The sequence below is a fragment of the Miscanthus floridulus genome, chromosome 8, assembly GCF_019320115.1.
Source record: "Miscanthus floridulus cultivar M001 chromosome 8, ASM1932011v1, whole genome shotgun sequence".
Classification (NCBI taxonomy): Eukaryota; Viridiplantae; Streptophyta; class Magnoliopsida; order Poales; family Poaceae; genus Miscanthus; species Miscanthus floridulus.
In genome coordinates this window covers 63,151,873-63,177,073 of record NC_089587.1, presented here as the reverse complement: position 1 = coordinate 63,177,073, position 25,201 = coordinate 63,151,873, and the positions used below count along the sequence as shown (strand labels likewise).

Sequence of the window (25,201 nt, the reverse complement as noted above, 5' to 3'; positions counted from 1 at the left end):
GAACAAAAAGGAGAGACCCTGAAACTCCATGCAACCAATAGTAGGGATGATGGCAAGTAGCACAGTTTAGAGGCAATAGCAAGCCCATGAGATCAGTGTTTAGCAGTAGATAGTGATCTTGAAAGCATATAGCTGATTAGTGTAGTGAAGTGGCCTAGACCATTTTTTATGCAGTAGTCTAAGACTGAACGTGTGATTTGGCCTGTCAAAAATTCGAAGTTATCTTATACATGAATCATATATGATGCAACGCTTCTCCGAATCATATGTAATGCTATCTGTTGATTCCATCTGGTAATTCGATGTTATATTACATCTGAACCATGTCATGCCCATTCATTCAAAAAATAAATGAAGAAAATTACATCTGTGCTCGAAGCCCCAGATGACATTAAGCTACATCCTATCTGAGTATACTGGGTTACAAGGTGCCCATTATGTCATAGATGAGTTCCGATCCATTGTTTTGGTTTGTTTGCAAGGTCATTGAGCTGTGAACACAAATATGGTTAAAGTGATTGCCTGAAGTTATGTGTCTTAATAAGTCAGTTTAGTGTCCTAATAAGTCCTCTTTCCATTTAACGATTCACTTGCACTGTTCAATGTTTTATCCTGTATAATCAACCACCACAGTTTTCAATGCAGTGCCCAACAAACCAAACATCTTGATTGCTTGTGTGCACAAGTGCCATCAGAGTCATACATAAGTAGCTATTTTTTTCTCTTATGATCATATTTTCTAGCTGCCGACATGGAACCTTACTGAAGTGCAAAAAAAGAAGAATAAGTTTTATCTTGAATTATTGCATCTCATACATGCTGAATCCCTAGACTGGATAATTTGTTTGCCTATGGTTGTATGCACTTGCAGTTCATGGTTGCCACGTGGTGTTGTCAGCATAACTGCACTGTTTCCATGCAGAACATGTTGAAGCTAGGGACCTTGCAGATCTATTTTTTTATTAGCTGCACTGGTTTGCCAGCAAAGTGAAAGAAAACCTGTTTCTAAAGCCTGTATATACATGTGTCTCAAACTTGTTTTTAGAATCAGGAGGAGCCAGTGGCTCCTACTGCAATTCTTTTTTTTTTTGCCGGTTTTAACAGAGACTATTTGTATTTTCTCCCTTAATGCATATTTGTTAGTTTGGAAGCTTAACTTTCTTTGACATATTACCATTTGCAGGGCTTTGGAGCAATAGCTATCAAACTCATACAGTTTATTCAAACATACGGTGTATCCTGTGGCCATTTAAATAGACCGTTTCGTCAAATACTGTTGATCAGCATGTAGGTTCATTTCAGACAAGCATGACCACTAGCGGCTCAGCAAAACTGCTCTAGTTTGTTTTAATTCTTAAGACAATTTAATTTTCAATTCTGGATTTATTATTATTATTTTCTAACTTGTTGGAGCTATGGACCTTGCGGATGTAATTTATCTATTGCATATGAACCTTGGTGGATGTAATTTGTAATCCATTTATTTAGGCATTGTTATGAGTAGGGGTGAAAACGGTACAGATATTTTTCGACCGTATCCGAGACCGAATCCGTTTAGAGGGTTTAGATCTATTCGTATCCGAGTCCAGATATTCAACATTGGTATTTATTGACGCACGAAAGAAATGAATATCGGAGATTTCTTCCGATCAATATGAAATATTATTTTAGCCACATCACGGAAAATATATATAAAGTAGAGTTTGTGAGCCTGCGACGCCACGCTCTTCGTGACTTGTGTTAATTTCACACACTTTGTTTTTTTGGATTAAATGTCACTTTAACATTAGTATTTAATTTTTATAGTATTATTATCTTATCGTGCGATCTGTGTGTTTTTAGTATAAAATGTTAGCTAGCCCGTAGCAACGCACGACCACGCTACCTAGTTAGAAAGAAGGTGCGGATAGTTAAGTCTAGAAGAAAGGAAAAATATGTCCAAGAAATGCCCGGACCAATATCTTTCTATGGTTCTGTTTGGCTTGCTGAAACTTGACTGAATTAGCTGAAAAATACTGTTCTGATTAAATTATTGTGAGTGAAAAATACTATTTTAACTGAAAAAACAAATTGAATAGTGTAGATTATAAAATAGGCGGAACGGGGCGACGTGGGGACTCGATTTGACGGTGTTCAGCTTGTTGGAACGGCCGAAAGCTGGAAAGGCCGCCGAAGCCCGAAGGGGCGCGGCGTCCATCAGTTGAAGCCGAGTTTCATCTGGGTCTGTTCTCTATTCCTAGAGAAAGGTCTATCATGTCGAGTTTTTTTTTCCTAATAAGAAAAAAGAAAAAAAACGAGGATTATTTGTCCTCTTCTTTATCCCTTCGTTCAAAACCAACAACTCGTTGACAACGAAGCGTATTATTATGACATTAATCAATACTAACAGCAATGAATCAAAGAATAATGCAAATGTGCCAATAAAATAATACAAAGAACCAACTAATGATGAATCGTCGATGAACGAACTCGACGACGGATCGAGCTAGAATCCATGCGTGGACAAGCTAAGCTAGTAGTCTGTCACTCTGTCCTCCTGGCCTTGTTGCTCTCGGCGGCGTTACCGGCGGCGCCGGCGCCGTCCGTCTCCCGCTGCTCCAGCGCCCTCTTGGTCTTGGCCCCCGGGCCCGCGTCGTCCTTAGCCGCCGCCGCGGCCTTCTTGGCCTGCAGCTCGCGGAGCACGACGGCCCTGAGCGCGTGGAGCTGCCTCTGGTGCGCGGCCACCTCCCGCGCGCCCATCGCTGACACGTCCCTGGCCACCGCCCGCCCGACCATGCCCCGCAGCCGCTCCTCCCGCGCGACGCCGATGAGCTCGTGCGCCACCGCGGTGCCGTCGGGGCGGAACGCGACCGTGCACACGGTGACGCCGTGCTCGCGCGCCACGGCCCGGGCCTCCGACAGAAGCTCCTCGTGCTTCGACGCGAACAGCGCCGCCTCTACCTGCTGCTGCTGCTGCCCGGTCACCACAGGGGCGGCTCCGGCGGCAGCCATGCCTCTTGTTGTTCTTGGCGCTTGTCGATGATGGGATTGCCGGCTTGCCGCGCTCTTGCTTCTCTCTCCTGCGTGATATACGATAATAATGACGAAAATCGAAGGATTATGCGCAGCCCATTATTAGGTATTAGGTATGTATATAAGCCACGATTAGTCCGCGTCGGACTAGTTAACCACAGCATTAACGAGTCGTAATTGATAACGTTTCCGGGTATAATTAGGACTAATTAATATTCGTAATTCAATTAAATATCACGATTTTTTTTAAAAGGCTCAACAATTTTTTATAGAGAAAAAACACACCAATCAGAACGGAAAGAGCCGGCCAGGCTCCAGAAATAAAGGGTGTGTTTGGTTTCCCGACCAACTTCTAGCCTAGCCCGAATTCTAGCCTGGATAATCTTAGTCTGCTTCCATCAAACCAATCTCTGGTTGTTTGGTTGGCTGTACTATGCTAGCCTGGCTAGCCTCGGAGTGTGTTTAGTTACCTGGTTTATTTTGATACAGACACATCTTCTCTAAATTGGTAAGGTTACCCCTTTAAGTCATTTCGTCGAACTAAGTGGTGGGGCTAAAACCAGCCATGCATTTGTGATTGCATGCTGAAACTAGCCATGTTCCTCTTAACTATCAGAAAACGGAGACAGTAGCACATACTGCCCTCTATCAGCGTTTGCATGAACAGAACAAGAGAGGGAATTGAACAGCAAGATTCAGGTAGCAAAATGAGCAGCATCGCAGTTACAGCGTTTTATTAAATAACACGACTAGGGCCTTGTTCACTTTGCAAATTTTTTGAACCTGATGAATAGTACCACTTTCGTTTTATTTGGCAAATATTGTCCAATCGTGGACCAACTAGGCTCAAAAGATTCATCTCGTGATTTCCAACTAAACTATGTAAGAGCATCTCCAACAGTTTGGCAAATGCCTTCCCCATCCATAATTTTTTGGCAAATTAAGGAAAAACCCTCTCCAACAGTTTGGCATCCCAATTCCCCATCTTTTCCAACTTGGCATATCTCCCTGTCTAGCGCGCAAATATACGCGCGGGTTCCGTGCTTGGCATCGGTCTTTCTCCGCGCCGCCGCCTCCTTCCCGCGCGCGCGAAGACTTTCTTCCTGTCTCCGTCCCACGCGAAGATATTGTTCCCGTCGCCGGTCTTCATCTTTTCCTCGACGCGAAGCCCAGATCATCGACGACGGCGGCTGCGCGCTAGGGTTCTCGCTAGGATTCAGGTACGATCTTCCCTCTATTTCCCATCGCCGATCTTGATCCTTCATCCACGACAGCGGCTGCGCGCTAGGGTTCTCGCTAGGATTGATCCACGTCGTCGGCTGCTAGGGTTCTATAGGGCCTGCTGGGCCGCCACTGGGTGCTACTCCGCTAGGATGAAAGGCTGCTGTTGCCTGCTTTCTGTCATCGCATTTGTCATATATGTCGAAGTACAATTTAGTTCAGTTCAGTTCTGTTATGTTCGTCAGATACCCAAATGTTTCTTCGTGGCTTGAATTCTGATACAACCAGCATATATATTCTTTCAAAAAGATTGCCAGGACGTGCATGGTACTGTTGTCGTGCATGCTACTGTACTCTGCTACCTGCTGCTCGTGGCCGGCAAATGGTATTGTTGTCTGCTGAATCATCGCATTTGTCATTTTTTTTTGTAGATTCATTCAAATGGAAGGTGGTGGAATCTGGATGAACATGATCAATGGAGATGATGCTGCTGTTGCTGGTTTGGACGACCTCACCTTTCCGATGACACAAGGCACTTATGATATTCATGACTTTTCTTCTGAAGTTCAACAAGTAGATGTGGAAGTGCAGCCAACTCAAGGTACTGAACGCCCTCGCAGTACAAAGGGTTTGTCTAAGAGGACAAAAAATTTTGATCCGAAGGAGGATCTAGTTGTATGCTCAGCTTGGTTGAACGTTAGCAAAGATCCCATTCACGGGGCCAATCAATCTCGTTCCACGTTTTGGAGTAGAGTTCATGCTTTTTTTGAGAAAAACAAGACAACTGCAGCTGTCAGGACAGAGAGTTCCATTATGCATAGGTGGCTGACAATTCAGTTTCAAGTGAACAAGTATTGTTCATGCTACGCGGCGATTGAGCGTAGGAATCAAAGTGGATTGACTATCCAAGACAAGGTTTGTTTTCCACGTTGGTTCATTTGTTTTTTTTTTGTATTTGTTCATTTGAAAAGATATATACATTGACAATTAACATGTACATATTTCAGACGCATGCGAGATGTACAAGGAATTAGACAAGGACAAGAAGACATTTACTCTTATACATTGTTGGAACAAATTGAAGGAACAAGACAAGTGGAAAGCCAAGATGGTGGAACTGGCCGAGCATGAGAAGCTAGCAGGCAAGAAAAAACAGAAGGTTAACATGGACTCGACGCCAAGGAATGTAGAAGCCACAAACACTGAAGATGTCACGGAGATTGCAGCTCCAGAATCCGAAGCAAGGAAAAGGCCACAGGGTGTGAAGAAGGCAAAAGCAGCTCTTAGGCAAGGAGGTGGCGAAACTTGCATGGAGGCTTTGGACAAAATGTGGGCAAAGAAGGAGGCTTTTGACATGGAGAGAGAGAAGAAGAAAGAGGAGAGGTTCCTGGCTTCACTTGAGCTAGAGAAGAAGCGACTCACATTAGAAGAAAAAAAAGCTGAAGCAGACTTGATCAAAGAGGAAAAAGAAATAATGTCAGTGGACATGAGCTCCCTCACTCCGCTGCAGAAGCAGTACTACGAGACGATGCAGCAGAAGATCATCGCTTCGCGTTTGGCAAATTAAATTTAGTTCATGTTATTTAATAATTTGAGGAATCAGTAAACATTTGTTTTTTTGTGTTTTCAGGGAACCTTTTATTTACATGTGATTGAGACAACCTTTTATTGTGGCATTGTGATTGAAAGAACCTTTTATTTATACATATATGCTTGCTATTGCATTCTTGTGTGGTAGAGAAGATTTTGTATTTCATGGGAACGTGCATGGTCCTGTAGATCTTGATGTGACAGAGAAGATTTTGTACTCTGCTGCTTTGTCACGTTAGCTGCTGCTCGTGGCCGGCAGATGATGCTGGATAGGACGTAGAAGATTGCGTGCTCTGCTCCTTGTCTCATAGGTGCTGGTACTCAATGTTTCTACTACATAAACACAGTGTGGGTCCACAATTTTGGGTTTTGGGAAACGCAATTTGCCAAACTGTTGGAGATTAGATCTTTTTTTCCTCCCCATATTATTTTGGGAGTTGGCAAACAACAAGATTTGGGAAACGAAAATTGCCAAACTGTTGGAGATGCTCTAATTAGTTATTTTTTTTACCTACATTTAATACTCCATGCAAGCGGCTAAAAATTGATGTGATGGAGAGAGAGTGAAAAAACTTGGAATTTGGATGGCATCTAAACAAGGCCTAACTAGCTAATTACTACACATTCATGGAGTTCTCTCAGGCGAGGCTTGTTGCAGGTCCCAGACTGAACCCTCTCTTCTGAGTTCATGGCTGCACGCGTGCGGTGTCAAATTTTGTCATCAGAAGCACATCACTCCATGAAGTTATACGAGGAACTCCACCCAGAAATCCAGCCAGTGTTGTGGCTCGTGCTAGGTAAGCCACCCCTCTGAGTACATCCTCTGCTCCAATGGCACTCGCTTCCTCCCTTTCAGCACCTCAAATGCCTCCTCTGTTCGTCCAGCCCGACACATCTCCTCTGGCTTCCTACCGCAATCCAACATATCTAGCAGCAAACCTTCGTTCCAATGCCAATGCTGACACAGCGATCATGTACACGCCTCCAGATGGCACAAATCCCTTCTCCCTCATCTCTGCAAAATACTCCATCCCCTTGTCCGACTTCATCTCTGCAAAATACTCCAAAATCACACGCTGTTCTTCTCCAGAGCTGGACCTTCCCCGCCGCCGCCGCCACCTGGTCCACCTCCTGTTAGTTGATCTCCACCGGCCTATTGGACCCTTGTCTTTGCTCCCAGATCGGAGGAGCCCAACCCTAATACGGTTGGTGGGCCCCTGTCGCACAGCACATATAAAAGGTAAGGTGGAGATCAGGGCTTGGGTTACGAGGTTCAACGGAGCCGTCGTACCCACCTACAGAGAAAACCTAAACCGATCTAAAGCAGTGCTGCCAGCGACGGGATGCCCCACCGTACCGCCGTGACCTCTGCCTCGCCTCTGCAGGCCACGGGATCACCACCGGACTTCGCCACCGAGCCGGAGCTGCCTCGACACCGGCGTCTACTCTGCTGCTACGCCACAAAGGGAAAGGGCGAGGAGGCTTACCCGGATCTACGGTTACACAGAAAGGCACACCAACGATCCTTACATTGGAGAGATCGGGGTGGCGGACGTCACTGTCTACCGGTCACCACTGCCACCGCACGGGGGGAAAAGATGCCGCACCGCCGTTCTCACCGGCGCACGGCAAGAACAGAACAGATCCAGTTCGGATCTAAGGAAAGAAGTACAGTGTTTCCCCAACCCTAACCCTAACTGGGTGAACAGGAAGGGCCCTCGGCTCACGAAGCCGAACCCTAACCGTGGGGAAGAACAACAGTGAACCCGATTCGGATGAACTAACCCATCCTCATCCCAATCGGAATCAAAATCGTGAAAAGAAATCAAAAGAAAAGTGCAAATCCCCATCTCGATCTCGAATCAAAACCGAATCGGGTTCTTGAGAACCCTAACCCTAACTCGCATGAAGAAGGGGAAGAGAATGATTTGGTATAAATAGAAAAGAAAAGAAATCAAAAGAAAAGCGAAACCCCAATGTTAGGATCGTTGTGTACCTTTCTGTGTAACCATAGATCCGTAGGAAGGCTCATTTGCCCTTCGGAGCTTCACCGCAGCGACGTGGACGCCGGTGTAGCAGGCGTCCTGCGCGATGAAGATGAAGTCCAGTGGCGCTGCAGTGGCGACGATGAGGTTGATGGGCTTGTTCTAGGGTTAGGGTTCGGAATCCGACCTTCCCCTTCTCTAATTTGCATTTGAATCTTCTTTCTTTTCTTTTTGAATCTGCTTCTTTCTACGGATTCAACCGATTGTGTTAGGTTTCATTTTCTTTTGATTTCTTTTTTTTCGGAGTTCATCCGAATGGCTTTCCCCTTTTCCCTTTCTCCATGTGAGTTAGGGTTTGGGTTCGGTTGGGAGACAAAAGAGAATGATGCCGATTAGGCAACTAAAGAAAGAGATTTTGAATCCCAAAAGATGTCCTATGACTTTGAGTATAGGAAGTGGGTCACTACCAACAAGAAATGTTTGACTGTGATAAAGAACACGATTGAGCCTGCAATTATGGGCTAAATCCCAGTGTGTGACACAGTCACCGAATACCTCAATAGAATAAAGAGTCAGTTCACTGCTCTTCAAAGACATATGCTACCCAGCTGATAAAGCAGCTGGTGATAAAGAGTCACTTTGAAAATGGTGGCATAAGAGAGCTCACAATGCGTCGTCGAAATTATGGCACTATCGTTTAGGCCATATTTCGAGGGGAGAATAGAAAGACAAGTTAAGAATGATATTCTTCCTCCATTAGAGCTCTCAGATTTAAAACAATGCAGAGAATGCATAAAAGGAAAGTATATATAAAGAAAAGTAAGAAAGATGATAAACGAAGCGCAGGAATTTTATAGATTATTCACACAGACATCTGTGGTCAGTTTCCTGTAAAGAGTGTGGATGGTAATGATTCGTTCATAACATTCACAGATGATTACTCCCGTTATGTCTACATTTATCCAATCAAAGAAACAACAGAAGCATTGGATAAATGTAGATATTTAAGGCAAAAGTTGAAATCCAACGTAATTTAAAGATAAAGATAGTCCGATCTGACTGTCAGGGAGTACTACGGTCGGCATACCCCATATGGCCAAGTTCCTAGACCTTATGCAGGGTTCTTATAGGAGAATGGCAAAGTAGCCCTGTATTCTATACCGGGCGAACTTCAGCATAATAGAGTAGCTGAAAGACACAATCGTACAATGAATGGATATGGTGCGCAGTATGATAAGTTACTCCACCTTACAGTTGAGCCTGTGAATAGAGGCGTTAAAACCGCCATTTATATTCTCAATAGAGTATCAAGAAAGTCGGTGCCCAAAACACCGTATGAGTTATGGACAGAAAGAGTACCCTCACTAAACCACTTGAGTGTGTGGGGGAGCACTGCTGAGGCTAAAGTATTTAACCAAAACATTAGGAAGTTAGATCCCAAAACAGTAAGTTGCCATTTGTTTGGCTATCCAGAAAAGTTAAAAGGTTTTCGTTTTCTACTGTCTAGAGAGACATAGAAAGTTTGAGGAAACGAGACACGCTGTCTTCCTAGAGGATGAATTGATGAGGGGGAGCATGGTAGCTCGAGAAATTGACCTTGAAGTGAAGCGGATGTAAGCGCCCACTCCAATGATTCATGAGCTATTTTTCTCACTACCTACTGTCGCTGCACCGACAGTGCAAGACACTATGGTGCCAGCACCTGTTGTTATCCCACCTGTGGCAACAATGAATGACGATGAGGAACCTGTTCTTCAGGATCCTATAGAACCTATTGCCACACATGAGGGGGAGCAACAACAGCCTCAAACAAAACATGTGCCAAATGTGAAGGCCCCTAGAAGGTCTCAAAGAGTTAGAAAATTAGCTATTCCTACTGATTATGAAGTGTACAACACTGAGGAATTTCAAATGGAGGATGATCCCACCTCATTTGAAGAAGCCATGAGAAGTGATCATTCATCAAAGTAGCTTGAGGCCATAGAAGATGAAATGAAATCAATGAATGCAAATAAAAACTAGGATTTGAAAATAATTCCTAAAGGAGCCAAAATAGTAGGCTGTAAATGGGTCTACAGATTAAAACTTGACTCTCAAGGGAATATAGAGAGATATAAAGCACGACTTATGGCAAAAGACTTTATGCAAAGAGAAGGGATTGATTACAATGAGACCTTTTCTCCAGTCTCGTGTAAAGATTCTTTCAGAATCATAATGGCATTAGTGGCACATTACGATTTAGAATTACATCAGATGGATGTAAAGACGGCATTTCTCAATGGAAACTTGGAGGAAAATGTTTACGTGGCACAACCGAAAGGTTTTGTCATGGAAGGAAAAGAGCAAATGGGATGCCGCCTAAAGAAATCCATTTATGGATTAAAACAAGCTTCAAGACAGTGGTACTTGAAGTTTGATTAGACAATAAAGAATTTTGGGTTTTAAAGAGAATGTAGAGGACAATTGTGTCTATGCAAAGTTTAAGAATGGGAAGTTTATCTTCATTGTCCTGTATGTGGATGATATCTTACTTGCTAGTAGTGATGTCAGTCTACTACAGGAGACAAAGAAGTTTTGTCCTCAAAACTTGATATGAAAGATCTTGGTGAAGTCTCGTTCGTTCTAGGGATCGAGATTCATCGAGATAGAAGAAAAGGGGTATTAGGACTGTCACAAAAGACATACATAGAAAGAATCTTAAAGAAATTCAGTATGCACAAATGTAGTCCCTCACCTGCTCCTATAGTCAAGGGCGTCAGATATGGGGATTTTCAATGCCCCAGGAACCAATATGAGCTCAATCAAATGAAAGTGGTTCCATATGCTTCAGCTGTCGGAAGCTTACAATATGCTCAAGTATGTACACGCCCTGACTTGGCATTTGTTACCGGGTTACTTGACAGATTCCAGAGCAATTCTGGAACAGAACAATGAAATTAGTAAAGAAAGTCTTGCATTATTTATAAGGAACGAAAGGCCTCATGATAACGTATAGAAGATCTGATTCACTCCACATAATAGAAAATTCAGATTCTGATTATGCGAGAGATGATAGAAAATCCACGACGGGATAGTATTCACTCTCGAAAAAGGGAGCTATTTCATGGAAAAGCTCAAATGCAAACCGTCACTACATCGTCCATAATGTATGACAGTTTGTAGCGTTATATGAGGCAACGGGGCAGATAAACTGACTAAAGAAGTTCATACCCGGTTTAAAGGTGGTTGACGACATCTATAGACCACTTAAGTTATACTACGATTATAATCTGACAGTACAGTATGCTCACAACATAAGTCAAGTGGTGCTGCCAAACACATTGACATAGAGTATTATGTTGTGATAGATAAAGTCCGGGGTCAAGTCATAAGTCTTAAGCATATAAGTACAGAAAAGATGCTCGCGGATCCGCTTACAAAAGGCTTACCACCCAACGTGTTCAGAGAACATGTAGCTAACATGGGTTTAAGGGAAAGCCTAAAATTCCTGGACAAAATAAGGCCCAAAGATAAGTATCTATTTTAGAACAGAGTAGTATGTTGTAGCTGTTAAATCTATCGGCAATGGACCGTGACGATGAGACATGCTCTATGTGCTAATCTGTAATAGAATGAACAAAAGTAAATGATATGAAATTGAAAGATGTAATAAGATCAAGGGGGAGAATGTTAGTTGATCTCCACCAATAGGCCCAACGGCCTATTGGGCCCTTGTCTTTGCTCCCTGATCGGAGGAGCCCAACTCTAATATGGTTGGTGGGCCCCTGTCGCACAGCACATATAAAAGGTAAGGTGGGCATCAGGACTCGGGTTACGAGGTTCAACGGAGCTGTCGTACCCACCTACAGAGAAAACCTAAACCGATCTAAAGCAGTGCTGCCAGCGACGAGATGCCCCACCGTACTGCCGTGACCTCTGCCTCGCCTCTGCAAGCCACGGGATCACCACTGGACTTCGCCACCGAGCCGGAGCTGCCTAACCGGATCTACGGTTACATAGAAAGGTACACCAACGATCCTTACACCTCCACCTCGACCCGCGCCACCACCACCACGTCCACATCCACCTAAGCTGCTGCCACCACCACCACGGCGGCCACCTGCTCGCTCCCGCGCCGCCGGCCCACCTCCACGACAACTAGCAGAGGCACCCGGCTCCCTTGCCCAGCACCTACCCGACTGCGGCGCCTGGGCAGCCGGAGCCGCCCCGCGCCGCCGTAAGAGAACGGAACGCCACAGGCTGCGAACGGAACGCCACCGCCGCGCTCGAATCCCCTTCCCCGCGGGCGGCCGAACACGCGGAGGAGCTCGCGGTCTTCTTCGGCATCCTCTTCCTCTGCCTGTGGGCGATGCGGTGAGGAACCGGAAGCAAGGGAGGTGGTGCGGTGGCGAATAGGACGGGAGGTGATGCGAACGAATCACGCGGCTGGCTCTGGCCTGGCCAGCCAAAAACGGCCGCCGCGGGCGTTCTCCCCGGGCCATGCTCCACGAGTAGGGTTGGCCAACCCAAGCCAGGCCCCAGCCCCTTTACGAGTAATCAAATAGAAGCCAGGCTAGAAACTGACAACCCAACCAAACACACCCAGAAAAGCCGGGCTGACCCAAGCAAGGCTCTTCGCTCGCCTGCAACATAACATGGAGCTCTATCAGCAGCTCACTACTCACTTGCTAGCTTTTTGCCCTTCACTTGTTTTTGCAGCATCGATCTGGCATGCCTAGGAGCCAGTCGATCAGCAAGCAAGCAGCCAGATGGCGACGCAGGTGGCTGTCCTCCTACTGCTCCTCATCGTCGTTGCACGTATGTTCGTCTAGCTATACAACATTATTATATACACAGGTGCAGAAGTGCATGACTGCACGTAGCACAAGCACAGCTGCTACGCAGTACAAGCAAACAAAAATATAACAGGCCCACAGCAACAGCCAAGCTTTGCATGAACTGATCATTTATTCATGTTCACTCGTCTATGTGCATTGTTATGATTAGACACGTTACATGTAATAATCTCAGCTTAAGTTTTCGCTTAGTGTTTGTTTCCGTCTATTTTCCAATCATATTTACCTGTTTTCGTATAACCGTATATCCCGCTACCATTTCCGCTCCTTGCTGTCCGACTCCTGCTCCCGTTTCCTAAAAAAATATAGAAACAAAACGGTAGAGGCGTTTTTCGTCCGTTTTCATCCGTAGTGCTAATGTCGTCCATGCCGAATTTAGACTTCTGTGGGCCATTCAATTTCTTCTCTTAAGTAAAAGGTCGATTTGTTACTAGTGTCATGACGTCCGGAGCAGATGAGCGTGTTCGGACGCCTCACGCATGTTGCTGTCCCAGCCCATCTGCCCACGCCTGCCGTTGCGCCGTATCGCTCCTGCACGCACACGTCCACCCCCCGTCTGCCTCGCCTAGCTCCCGTCTGCCTCACCCCGCCCTGCACGCGCAACCCGGCTGCGCCCGCCACTCCTTCCCCCTGACCCCCTCCTCTCTCCATGCAGGCAGGACCCGAGAGCGTGGATGAGGACGAGCACGCCCCGTCCGCGGGACCCCAGGCGTGTTGTGCACCCCATCTGCCAGCCCTCGGCTCATTGTGCCCCTTCTCCTGGCGCCCGGGCCGTGCCCCATGACTCTCTGAACATACCTTTGAAACACGAAACACTTGCAACATGAAACACTTGAATGCAACAAAAGTCTAAAGCAGATGAAACATTTAGAACATACACGTGCAACAATGTGTGAAACATATGCAACATCCAGATAAAACACTTGCAACATGAAAAAACTTACTGCAACATAAGAATGAAACAGCTAAAACATTTGGAACATACTCTTGCAATATATGTGTGAAACATATGCAACATACAGATCAAAACGCTTGCAACATACGCCTGAAATAGATAAAACACTTTGAACAAGCGCTTGCAATATGCCTATGAAACACTTGCAGCATATGCAACATCTCGATATATACTTTTACAACATCCATATGAAACACTTGCAATATACATCTAAAACATCTGAAATATACGTTTGCAACATGCGCTTTCAGCGCAACATCTCCTTGCTGCTTGGGAATAGAGGCTGGCGGGCGTATGGAGTTCACCGGTGTAGAGCTCGCCGGTGGCGTGGAGCTCGCTGCTCTGGTGGAAAAGGCTGCGGCGGGTCCATGCGCTAAAGAAGCCCGCGGCAGGCGGGCGGCGCGGTGGAGAGGGAGGAAAACGGGTTGTCTGGCTGCCGTGCTCTGGCGTGCAGGAGATGCCGGTCGCGCGGAGCGGAAGCGCAATGGAGAGGGAGGCGCGATGGTGAGGGAAGCGCGGTAGAGAGAGCCGTCGAGGCGCTACGGTGAGGTGAATTTTTTTAGAGCAATTGGATGAACAGATAAGATACGGTTGTTGGGCTGCGTTGCGGCCCACTGTCAGCGTTACCGTTAAAAATAACCTAACCCAGCTGATGTGTCACTTTTGAGCCTGTTCGCTTCAACTTATCAGTCGGCTTATCAGCTAGAATCTACATTATTTTTCTCTCACAACAAAACAGCTTCAGCCGGCTGATACCAGCCAAACAGTTCTTTTGTTCATAAAAAAAACTGATGCATATGCATTGACCGAGCTCGGGTCGACGAGAGAGATCGAGAGGGAGAGGCAAAGGAAGGCCACTGGGTCGCGCAGCCTTGCAGGCCACAGTGGCTATGGCAGTACTGGGCCTATCCCGGTTAAATTAGAAACAGGATAAAAACGGGATTATCCCAGACAAATACAGTATACCGCATATACGGACGGAAAAGTCTTCATCCGTTTTTTATCCCGATCCCGATGCTTCCCGTTCCGTTTCCGTATTTTCCCGAAAAAACGAAAACGGTCAGGATAAAACGGTAAACGGTTTCGGATGGAACAGGATCCATCCTGTCCGTTTTCAACCTTAATCGGCACACGCAGATGGCGGAGCAAAGCAGCTCGACGTGACGAGACGGCCATCGTCGCCGTCAACAAAGCGCACCCACCCCACCCGGCCACCCGCTCTTGATAAAATGAAATAGATAATCCCGTGATTCTGCAATCGCAATGTGCCACCCGAATGACACCGTGTTTAGTTTTAGGGAGTGAATTTTGGGCTACTGTAGTACTTTCGTTTTTATTTGACAATTAGTGTTTAAACATGGATTAATTAGGCTCAAAACGTTCGTCTCGCAATTTCCCACCAAACTGTGTAATTAGTTTTTTTTTCGTCTATATTTAATGCTCCATACACGGACCGCAAACATTCGATGTGATAGCTACTGTAGCATTTTTTGGGATTTTGGGTTGGAACTAAACATGGGCTGAAAATAGGGGTAGAAAATCTTAGACAAACATCAGTTTAAGCAAAGTGGGACCAACTGTAAGATTGACGTTGAAGTTGCACTGCTTAAATGGCAATGGAGCCCTAAACGGATGAAGCACTGCTAGCCTAAACTATACTAACCCTAAACTCTGACCATAGTACTAGTAGCCTGCTGGATCATAATAACTACAATCAAATCCCAGCTAGAGCACGCAACGCATGGCGTGGCATGGAATAATCAGATTTAATTAAGGACTGGAAATGTCCCAGTAATGACCATGGCTGGGCCCAGCACTAGCCTACTAAACATCCCTAATAGCTACCACCATGATGAGTCAAAGGTCAAGAGTGCAACAAGGAAGTGTTTAGATGGATGGATTGGGGTGTCCTGGTGCTTCTTCTGCAACAGCTTTGCAAAGCTCAAGTGTAACAGGGCAATGGTCACTTCCATAAAATCCTGCAAGAATGGAGGAAAATTAATTCTTGACATAAAAACACTCACAACTTTTTTAGACATCTGGTCGAAAATATTGGTACGATGGAAAAGTAACTACATGAATTTTCTTGACATGCTTTCTCTAATAATCATGTACTCATATAATAGTATCTCAGAACCAATAAGCATTTACTAAAGACACTGAACTGAAGCATTTTGTAAAAGTGGTAATATTTCCCCTAATAATTATGTACTCATAGATTTTCTTGACAGTCACACTTCGCTCTCGCTCCCTCCCCACCCAAAAACCTAGCTTGGAACTGTGGAATCAATCCAAGCCCAGCACCAATACCAGTTGGTACTTTTGGCACCAAGCAAGACTAAAAAGAGAGAAAACTAAGTGTTCGACCTATATTTTCAAACATTGGATAGTCTCATAGTTTTTGAAGTGTGAGGTTCCACTCCACACAGAAAATTCAAACATCTAGGAAGCCCAAGTTTTCATGCTCTAGCACTGATCATGTACAGATAATGATACGTACATAAACAAGAAAACTGAAAATTACTTTGAATGAGACCCTCCAAAGTTTCGTGTACCATATAAAAATGCCAATAAAGGTGGTAATATTTTAACTTCATACCATCTAATTCAATGCCACGGCCATGCATTTCGCATGAAATTATTCTGTCCTTTAACTGTTCCGAAACAAGGAAGTAGTCGATCCTCATTCTCTTTCCTCGGTACCTAGAGGAATATGCAGAGAAATTAATCTCACTAAAAAGATAAAAGATGCATTCAAGTATGCATGCAGTGTATTGGCACTTTGGCAGCTTGAATACTGGCTTGGATCCTTTAATCATCACATACTTTCAAAGATCATATTTTTGTTTAGAGCAACTCCAAGAGAGATGCTATTTTTTATTTTGAGCCCATTTTAGACAATCTATGATATAAAATAGTCTCCAACAACTATGCTATTCAGGTTTCCAAAATACCCAGTAGGCTATCCCATCTTTTTCGCTAGCTAGAAATAGCAAGCCTGGGGCGCTTGCCATTGGCTCTCTCGCCCTGATTTCATGGGGCTCTGGTGAACATTTAGTTGACGAGATTGGTGGAGCCAAAACAAACAGTAGATGACGTGGCAAGTTTTGACTATGAAACAGGAAATTTACCACGGCTGTTGGAGAATCCATGTTTCTTTTAGGAGATTTTATTTTAGAAGATGGCTAAATCATGGATATTGAAATCTATTTTTGGCTAATCTCTTGGAGTTGCTCTTACACCTTATGTTGAGGACTATGTATGTAAACAACATAATAATAAAACTGCCTTAAAGATAGTACTGGTTACAGCACATAAAAAAATACTAAACTGGTAGGACTTTTTTTAGCCTTGAGACATCTGCAAGAACTTAAGGGAATCAAATTCTAAATAAAAGAACCATATCTGCTGAACGTGTTCAGTTAAACGGTACTCCCTGCGTCCCAAATTATAGCTTGTTTTGGCTTTTCTAGGTATATAGCTTTTGCTAAGCACCTAGATATACGATATGTACACGTAATATAAAAGTTGTGTATATCTAGAAAAGCCAGAAAGAACTATAATTTGGAACGGAGGGAGTATATGCTAAAAATTCAGTCACCCATTGCTTAGCAAAAATGTAGGCTACAGGTCCTAAACATCCATTTAGTCAGCCCAAAAAGGCCCTTTAGCATTTATATGGCGTTTAATCAGCCTAAACACAATTGAACATAAATAAACAGCTTCAAGGTGTACTTTTCGGAAATTTCCAAAATGTAGATTAAGATTTAAGACTAGATGCCTTATGAAGCAACCATATGTATACAGAAGGAGAAAAGATTCCTCAAAGATGCAAATGAGAACAGCAGACAAGTCAGAATGAACATGATTCAGTGAGAAATTGAGAATCCAAAAAATATCTGAGGACCAAATGAAGCCCACTAGCACAGAACAGCCAAATGTTTCTTACTTGCCAATTGGATGACCGGACCAAGAGAAGCCACCGTCTATGTCCTTTTCTTTGTGCAGGTGCCTGTAAGCGTCTACCAGCTTTCCTCTGTATGTCCAAGCCATTCATTTGTAAGATATTAAAACTTCATAGCAACAAATATGAAACAAAACACTACAGTAATGCCACCCTAAAACCAAGCAAGTGGCATCTTGATTTATGTGTTGCTCATAATTTCTCGTCAAAAAAATCTTTGCCAAATACTTGCATCGACTTGAAAACATGTTTTCAACCATATGCCATGTGAGGCGTTGTTCGATTTATTTCTGTGCTGTTTAAACCTGCAACTGGACCTTGAAAAAAGTTCACAGAGAGCTGCGAGTACTAGTTTTTCCATGGTTTTAGGCTTTTAACTCAAATATAAGGTACAACAACCCCCAAGTTGGACCTGCCTAAAGAGAAGCTGATTTTCTATTAATAAAACCATTGTCTCCTCCCGAATTCTCAAATATACAACAACAATAATAACATAGCCTTTCAGTCCCAAGCAAGTTGGGATAGGCTAGAGTTGAAACCCACCAAGAGCCCCAAGTCACGGTTCAGCTGCTTTCCAAGTACTCCTATTCAAACATAGATCTCTAGGTATATCCCGAATTCTCAAATATAATCATAAATAACATGCTTCTAATCAAATATCTTCAGAGGTACTCATGGACACTATAACTTATCATGTTTCAATCTATCTTGTTGGAATTGTCAAATGTCCAAAAAGCCATCTGTTAGACAATCCAGAAATCTGCACATAAAGGCCACTCAGTGGTTTTTAACAACTCTGTTCTTACTTCTTAGCTCCAAACAAGGCCAGCATATAATAGCATCACCGTTTATAGCTCAAAAGTCAAAACGATTTAAGACAGTGTAAACAAGTAGTGTAAGCTAATAATTTTTTTGTGGCCTGATTCCTTAAATGGTACCATAATTAGCTATCATAGTTTGTTGACAGATATTTTTCTCATTAAAAATATTTCAGACTTGTGGCATATTTCCTTTTATTCTGGTTAAATATATTCATAGACTTTTGGCACACAGATATTCTAGTATGCTCAGGCCTATATCAATTTGACAGCCTCAGCAAATCCCCAAACAGGATGGCTGTGGTAGAATGAGTTCCGATACAAAATAGGGCTCATCTGAGTCATTTATTGAAGAGAAACTAACCAATACTGTTATGTATCTTTTGTTAAACATCCATAATAGGTGGTGCACAGACTGGTAACTACATTAAACATGAATTTTCGTTTTTATGAGACCAGTTAGATAAGAACATGATAGAACCTCACAAATTTATAACATCTTTTTTCTTCTCTCTTTTTTTGGTGGAAGAATTGGCTACTAATTTTAAATGCACCACCAGTGTATAGCTAGTTATAATTAGCCATGCATGGCAGAAGAAAAGGTGTTCCATGGTACAAATGTATTAGTTTCACCTACTGGAATAATATGTTGCCAAAGCGCCGCCTCTCTGCTGGGGTGAATCCTGGCTGCCCACAGTCCTGCAGATGCAGAATATAAAAAGACTTCATTGTGCTAATGCAATAGCCAAACATACACACCACCAAAAGGATACCAGAGGCCCAGTAGAACTAAAAGATCCAGTCAAATGTGAAACTTCACATGATGGAGCATACAATGTCCTTTGAAGTCTGAAAGTCTAGTCAGTCATTGTCAGGAACTCAATTCTGAACTTAATCAGAAATGCTCCAAGTCTCCTACAGAATTAGATTGTGTGATATAATAGTAAATGACCTCAGATCAACAAATATTTTTTACAGTATGTTACTGTTTACTTAGTTGGTTTGACACCTAATTATTGGTAATTGTCTGTTTTATTGTGATGCACAAGTTGGCTACAAATACATGGTTTGTAAAAATTATTATGCTCTATCGAACTATTCAGTAATATCAACTAACTGTTCAGTCATTCCACCATCAGTTGAACCATGTTGTATGTACACTGCTTTTTTTCTCAAACAAACAGAAGAGGGAGAGCTGTGTATTGGTGCATTAAGGAGAAAAGTGTGTAAAACTACAACACCCACACACACACACTCAAAAGAACATAGTATGATCACACCGAGTTAAGTTTATGCTACAATTGTAGTGGTGTCGGGTACCATAAAAAGGGGTCCCCTAAGCAACAACCGAAAAAATCGCTTAGACCCTGCCGAAATCAAAGCCAAGAGACAACTACTGGCTAAACCCTGGCCTCGTCCGAGGCCACATACTCTCCGCCTCGCTAGAGGCCTCGCACGAGGGGCCTCGGACGGGGAACCGATTCTCCGATTCGCCCGAGGCCCCGCCCGGAAGGCCTCGGACGAGTTACCGATTCTCCGCCTCGCTCAAGGCCGGCTCGGCAAACAACCCCGTCGCCTCCGCCTCGACCAACTTCTCGGACAAGATGTCACGTCCGACCAGCGCGTTCAACCGCTCCCGCGATATCGGCCGAACGACGGCTTGACACAGCGGAGTGGCCGACGAGACGTAAGTCACATCGGAGCCATGCCTTCCGAGACACGACATAGCAGGGGTTACCGGCCGCTGTGCCTAGCACTGTGCCCACGACCGGCGCCCATACTACACTGTGCTACCTAACCCCTGCTCTAGAAACAACGCGGCGTACGGAGTCAAATCCGGGTTACTATAGCCTCGGAATCAGGGTGCGGGACCAACTGCTCCCTCCGAGCCTCGGCAATCCACTTCAGGGTCTCGACAGCCTTGGGATTCACGCCCGCCGAGCCCCCCACAACGGTTCGGCCTCGGCACCAGCTGAGCCTCGGCTCTTTACGCTATCGACACACAGCAACCAGCACGACGCTTGTCAGGCCCTGCGTCAAGCTATCACTGGAGCTCCCACGTCGCATAGGATCGGATGTGACCGGCGCGTTGCTCCAGTACTTCAAGGGCAGGACCGCTCCATCGACCATGCCGTCACAGTAACAGGCTACAGGGCTCGGACAAGTCGCCTCTGTTCGCACGACGCCATGTAGCTAACACATGTATCACCCATGTCCCCGCTTCAACTATAAAAGGGAGAGACCGGGGCCGTTTCTAGGGGGGAAGTTGAGGAACCCGAGTTCACGAGGTAGACGAACACACACTCGACACTCTGTAACGCGCACGCTTCCCCGCTGCCTGAGATCAACATCTCAAGCAATTCACGCCGTCCCGCGCAGAGACCTGGGACCAGCTCCCTCTCTCGCCGTGCTTGTAACCCCCTACTACGAGCATTTCGGTGCAAGGAATACAAGATTAATCTCTCAGACTGGACGTAGGGCGCCCATTGCCCGAACCAGTATAAACCTTGTGTCTCTTTGCATCACCATCCGGGATTAGGGGCACGCAGTACATTTTTACTAGTTGGTTTCGGGCCTGCCGGTCCGAAACACCGACAAGTGGTTTATAGTGTTTACCGTATACTGTATGGCAGAGACACAAGAACAAATCAATTTTGAAATATAGTATAAACAAAAGCTTATGCGTGGAAAACAAACTCATTGACAAAAACACTTCTTGACTTGTAAATGGATCCTTTACCTAACCTTGCTCAGTAAGACTACCAAGGAATAGGGGCAATGATATCCTTGATTTTGGGGAGAGATAAATCCTTTACTAGCAAGGTTTGCCATGCACAACCTTGCCCACTACCAAAGGCACCCAAGGTAAGACAGAAAGAAAATAGAAATATCCACAACCATGCTTTTGGGGGAGAGCCACATCTTTTGCTAGCAAGATGTCTGTGGCCTGTGGGTTGCAGCATAAAACAAATATTACCTCTTGATTGGGTGGGGTGTATCCATTGAGCTTAGCACTGCTAAAGAAATCAGGATGGCTGACGTCGATTTCTTCATGACTGGAATATATTCAGATACAAGTGAAGTATAGGATGAAAAGTTTGTCTTTGAAAAATGTCATACTGATATAGCAAACATGAACTCCCTGGGCAAATAAATAAAACCAAAACTTCTCTCTGCACTATATATCATATTTTCTTTTAGAATGCAAGATTGCAGATTGCATATGGTTGTTTTGACCAAGTATTATGAGTCATATATGGTTGTTTTGACCAAGTTCTAAGTTGTTAACCAGGACAATACTTTATCTCCATGTTGAATTTAAATATTAAGAAAAGAGTTGCATGAAGTTTAATTTATATATGGTACAAGGAGCAGCATGGGAAGTATTTATTAATAATAAGGTCTATTTTCAATAAGGAGAAATTACTTTCTCGATTACCTGGCATTCAAGTCCCCGCACCAGATTAAGGGTTTGTCCACATGTTGAACAAATTCCAGCATCCTCCTGTCCCACTTACGTCTTCTTTGAAATGAATTTTCCTCCTCCTTCCATCCATTGTTTGGAGCATAAGTGTTTAGTAAGAGGAATGATTCAAATTCCGCAATTATAACGCGCCCATCGTTTTCATGCTTAGAAGCTGAAAAGTGCAGGGAAGTGAAATCTAAGAAAGAATTGTATTACAAGTAAAATTTAGTTATTAAAAGCAAACAACAATTCAATATGCCTATAGTTGTCAAAGAGCTTGCTGGCCTGGACCTTTTCATTCCTTAATTTTAGTTTTTATACACAAAAACGTGCATAGACATATCGAGAGAAGATGAACAGATACACAGAGGCATGCCTTGAGTTTTGTTTTGCAACATATTCTTGCAATGATTATCCTAATTCCAACACAATCTATGAAAGTGACCATAATCTTTTAGGACTTTATAAGTGCAAAATACACCCACATGCTCCTCTAGCCCATGGCATAAAAACATGAGAACTAGCTGTCACGATCAGTAAGATGTTTTGCTCTGTTATGATTTTCAACTAGTAGAATTTTCTTTCTTCTCAAAAAATTCTATATTAAAATATTCAGTAAGTTTGGACAGGTTTGTCATAGACTATGAATACCAAATTACAAGCAGTTACTAAACCAGATCTTGAAATACAATCATAAAACTATAATATGCAAAACAGAATGGCTGTGACATTAGAATAGAGAATAGAAAATTGTGTATGGAGAAAATTGTGTATAGAGCTAGGATATGAAATCATCTCCAAACATACATGTTCTATCCAAGTTGAAAGACACCTTCTTAGGCTCAAACTTTTTCTTTATAAACATAGCTGTCCCAGCATATTTTGAATCTGAAAGAGACCACCAGACACGGTAGTCTTTGAAGGGTGAAGTTGACAAAGCACGCAGAACAACCTGCTTGACATCAAGAAGTGTGACAGTAATGTAACAACTTTGTAGTCGAGCCACTGAATCCAATGTAACAAACGACACTGAGATATAAATCATAATCCAGGAGCTTCGCAGCTTGCTAGTATTAGGAAGTCATATAAGTCTGTAGTAGTTATGAATACTTTTCTGCTTGCACTGCTCACTAAATTTCTTATGTTTTGAATCTCTTGCCCGAAAAATGAAACGCATTCACATGCACAATCAACACATATAACAACAAAAGAGGGATGGCCAGACTGCATGGCTCAAAGGTGATCAGGATATTGGAAGATGGAGTTGCAATGCAAGACAGATTGTAACGGAGTATTAGGTCGGTTTCTGTATGTTTGTCCATGGCCTCAGGAGGAATACGTTTCACGATGTTTGTCCATTGAAAATACCAAGAGTGTAGTTATTGCAACGTTTTCACTACCTATTATCATCTGCAGTTCCAATTAAAGCCATACTGGCGAGGCCCACACGAACAGTAGCAGTTGCTATGCTATTGCATGAGCACATAAGTACTGTATCGCAATAGGAATTATGAGCACATAAGTACTGTATCGCTACAGAAATTCCTGTGGGACTGCTGATGCTAGTGGCGCCATGTCCACAACAGCCTAACTGGGTGCAACTGACATGAATAAAAGTGTGCAAGTTTCAAATATGTAGTATCCTCTAACATAATAAGAAAAAAAAATCAAGATGATAAAACACATTTTTTGTGGCTGCAAGTGATAGTAATTCCAGCTTAGCTGATGATCCAGTAATTTTGAGGAAACACATAACAAAAGTAGCTGTACATATTCACAGAGAGTACATTTATCTTTGCAAATGCCACAAAACCTGCTTTTCATCCCGTGAAGAGCTTGTGTCATCTTTTAGTTCACTGGGGTTTTTAGGTGCCCCTTTGGAACCAGCCGCTGGCATCCGCACTTCCTAACAAAGAAGTTTGGTTTATCTTTATCAGATATACATATATTAATAATCATGTAACTAAGAACAAGATGTGGCCAACTGAGTGAGGAGGCACTGAAAGGACTATGGACTTTTGTATAGCAGACCAATCTAAACCTCCAACTTACTAGGGACAGGATTCTTCTCTTAGAGATAATAAATTGCAAAGACAATAATAACAAGCTAAATAGATTAGAAAAAAATAGTGCTTCATGGATGCACACGTCAGGTAGATTGTGCACATAAAAACTTTTGGCAAATTGTCACTTTCAAGTGCAGCAACCATGGCCACAACCACAGTTCTAGGATGAGTTGTTTCACAAGGAGGGGAGAAGTTCTGAATTCTGATGCGCACAGACCAACCATATGAGCCCATGGACAAGCACCAACAGCAGCATTAGACCATTAGTTATGTAGTACAGCCTCCATCCCAAATTATAGGTCGTTTTGGCTTACGCTATGTCTATACATTAGTAAAAACTAAACTATGTCTCTAGAAAATCCAAAATAACCTATAATTTGGAACAGGGGTAACATTAGCAAGTGTTAACTTAAGAAAAAATAGAATCCAATGTCTCAGTGCTTTTACTTTGCCGGAGAATACGTGCAGGGATAATGACACTCACCACGAGCTGTAAGAGATAAAATCTAAAACCCTTGCTGACCATAAACATTGCACTAGTCTCTACCTAACTAAAGGGAGCACAAAACCGTACGCCCCCAACCTACTCGACAAAATGCCTGCATTGCAATGACACACGGTACGCCTCTGGGGGGGGGGGGGGGGGGGGGGGGGGGCGCCTGCAGGTGGTTCCGAAGAGCGGCTGGCCTTGCAGATTGAACCCCCTCGGGGTCGGGGAGGGACCAGATCGCTCACCTGGACGCAGATGACGTCGGGGTCGAGACGGGCGACGAGCTGCGAGAAAGCGGGCCAGTCGCTCTTCATCCGGAGGAGCAGGCTGTTGGCGTTCCACGTCAGGAACTTGCGCGGCTCCTCGGCGGGCCTCCCCTCTCCATCCCCGCCAGCGCCAGCGACGGCTGAGGCGGGTCCGTCGCCCGGTTCGGCGGCGGCCGCGTGCCGCTTCTTCGACGGGGAGCCGTCCTTGGGCACTGGCTGGAAGAAGCGCTTCATCGCCTGCGGGCTGCGGCGGCTGGTTACGAGGAGGGGGGTCCAAGTTCGAACTCACCAGCTGCGCCTTCTTCAGCAGTAAGGCAATAAAGGAAACTTGTTGGGATAAAAAATGGTAGACAAACTTATTGCCGTGCCTTCTTCAGCAGTAAGGCAATAAAGGAAACTTGTTGGGATAAAAATGGCGTATTGCACGCAGCTGAGCCGTCCAGTGCTGACGTGCCAAACCGCTATTCCCGACTCGAACCAAAAAAAACATTAAAAAAAAAGGAAAAGGAAAAAAAACCGTCACACCCCGTGGC

The 25,201-nt window shown here is 44.1% G+C and overlaps 2 protein-coding genes across 2 annotated transcripts; one reads left to right on the top strand and one right to left on the bottom strand.

Moving 5' to 3' along the window:
- Positions 1-3,894: 3,894 nt before the first annotated feature.
- Positions 3,895-6,307, top strand: LOC136476539 (uncharacterized). The gene has a single exon (XM_066474416.1). The coding sequence runs from the start codon at positions 5,252-5,254 to the stop codon at positions 5,798-5,800; it is 549 nt and encodes a 182-aa protein (XP_066330513.1). The 5' UTR covers positions 3,895-5,251; the 3' UTR covers positions 5,801-6,307.
- Positions 6,308-15,155: 8,848 nt separating this feature from the next.
- LOC136476534 (DNA-(apurinic or apyrimidinic site) endonuclease-like) lies at positions 15,156-24,992 on the bottom strand. Its single transcript, XM_066474410.1, has 9 exons — positions 24,648-24,992; positions 23,660-23,752; positions 22,654-22,798; positions 21,820-22,018; positions 21,358-21,436; positions 19,018-19,079; positions 17,548-17,634; positions 16,198-16,301; positions 15,156-15,577 (listed from the first exon to the last, which is right to left on the bottom strand). The coding sequence occupies exons 1-9, from the start codon at positions 24,900-24,902 to the stop codon at positions 15,486-15,488; spliced, it is 1,116 nt and encodes a 371-aa protein (XP_066330507.1). The 5' UTR covers positions 24,903-24,992; the 3' UTR covers positions 15,156-15,485.
- Positions 24,993-25,201: the final 209 nt, after the last annotated feature.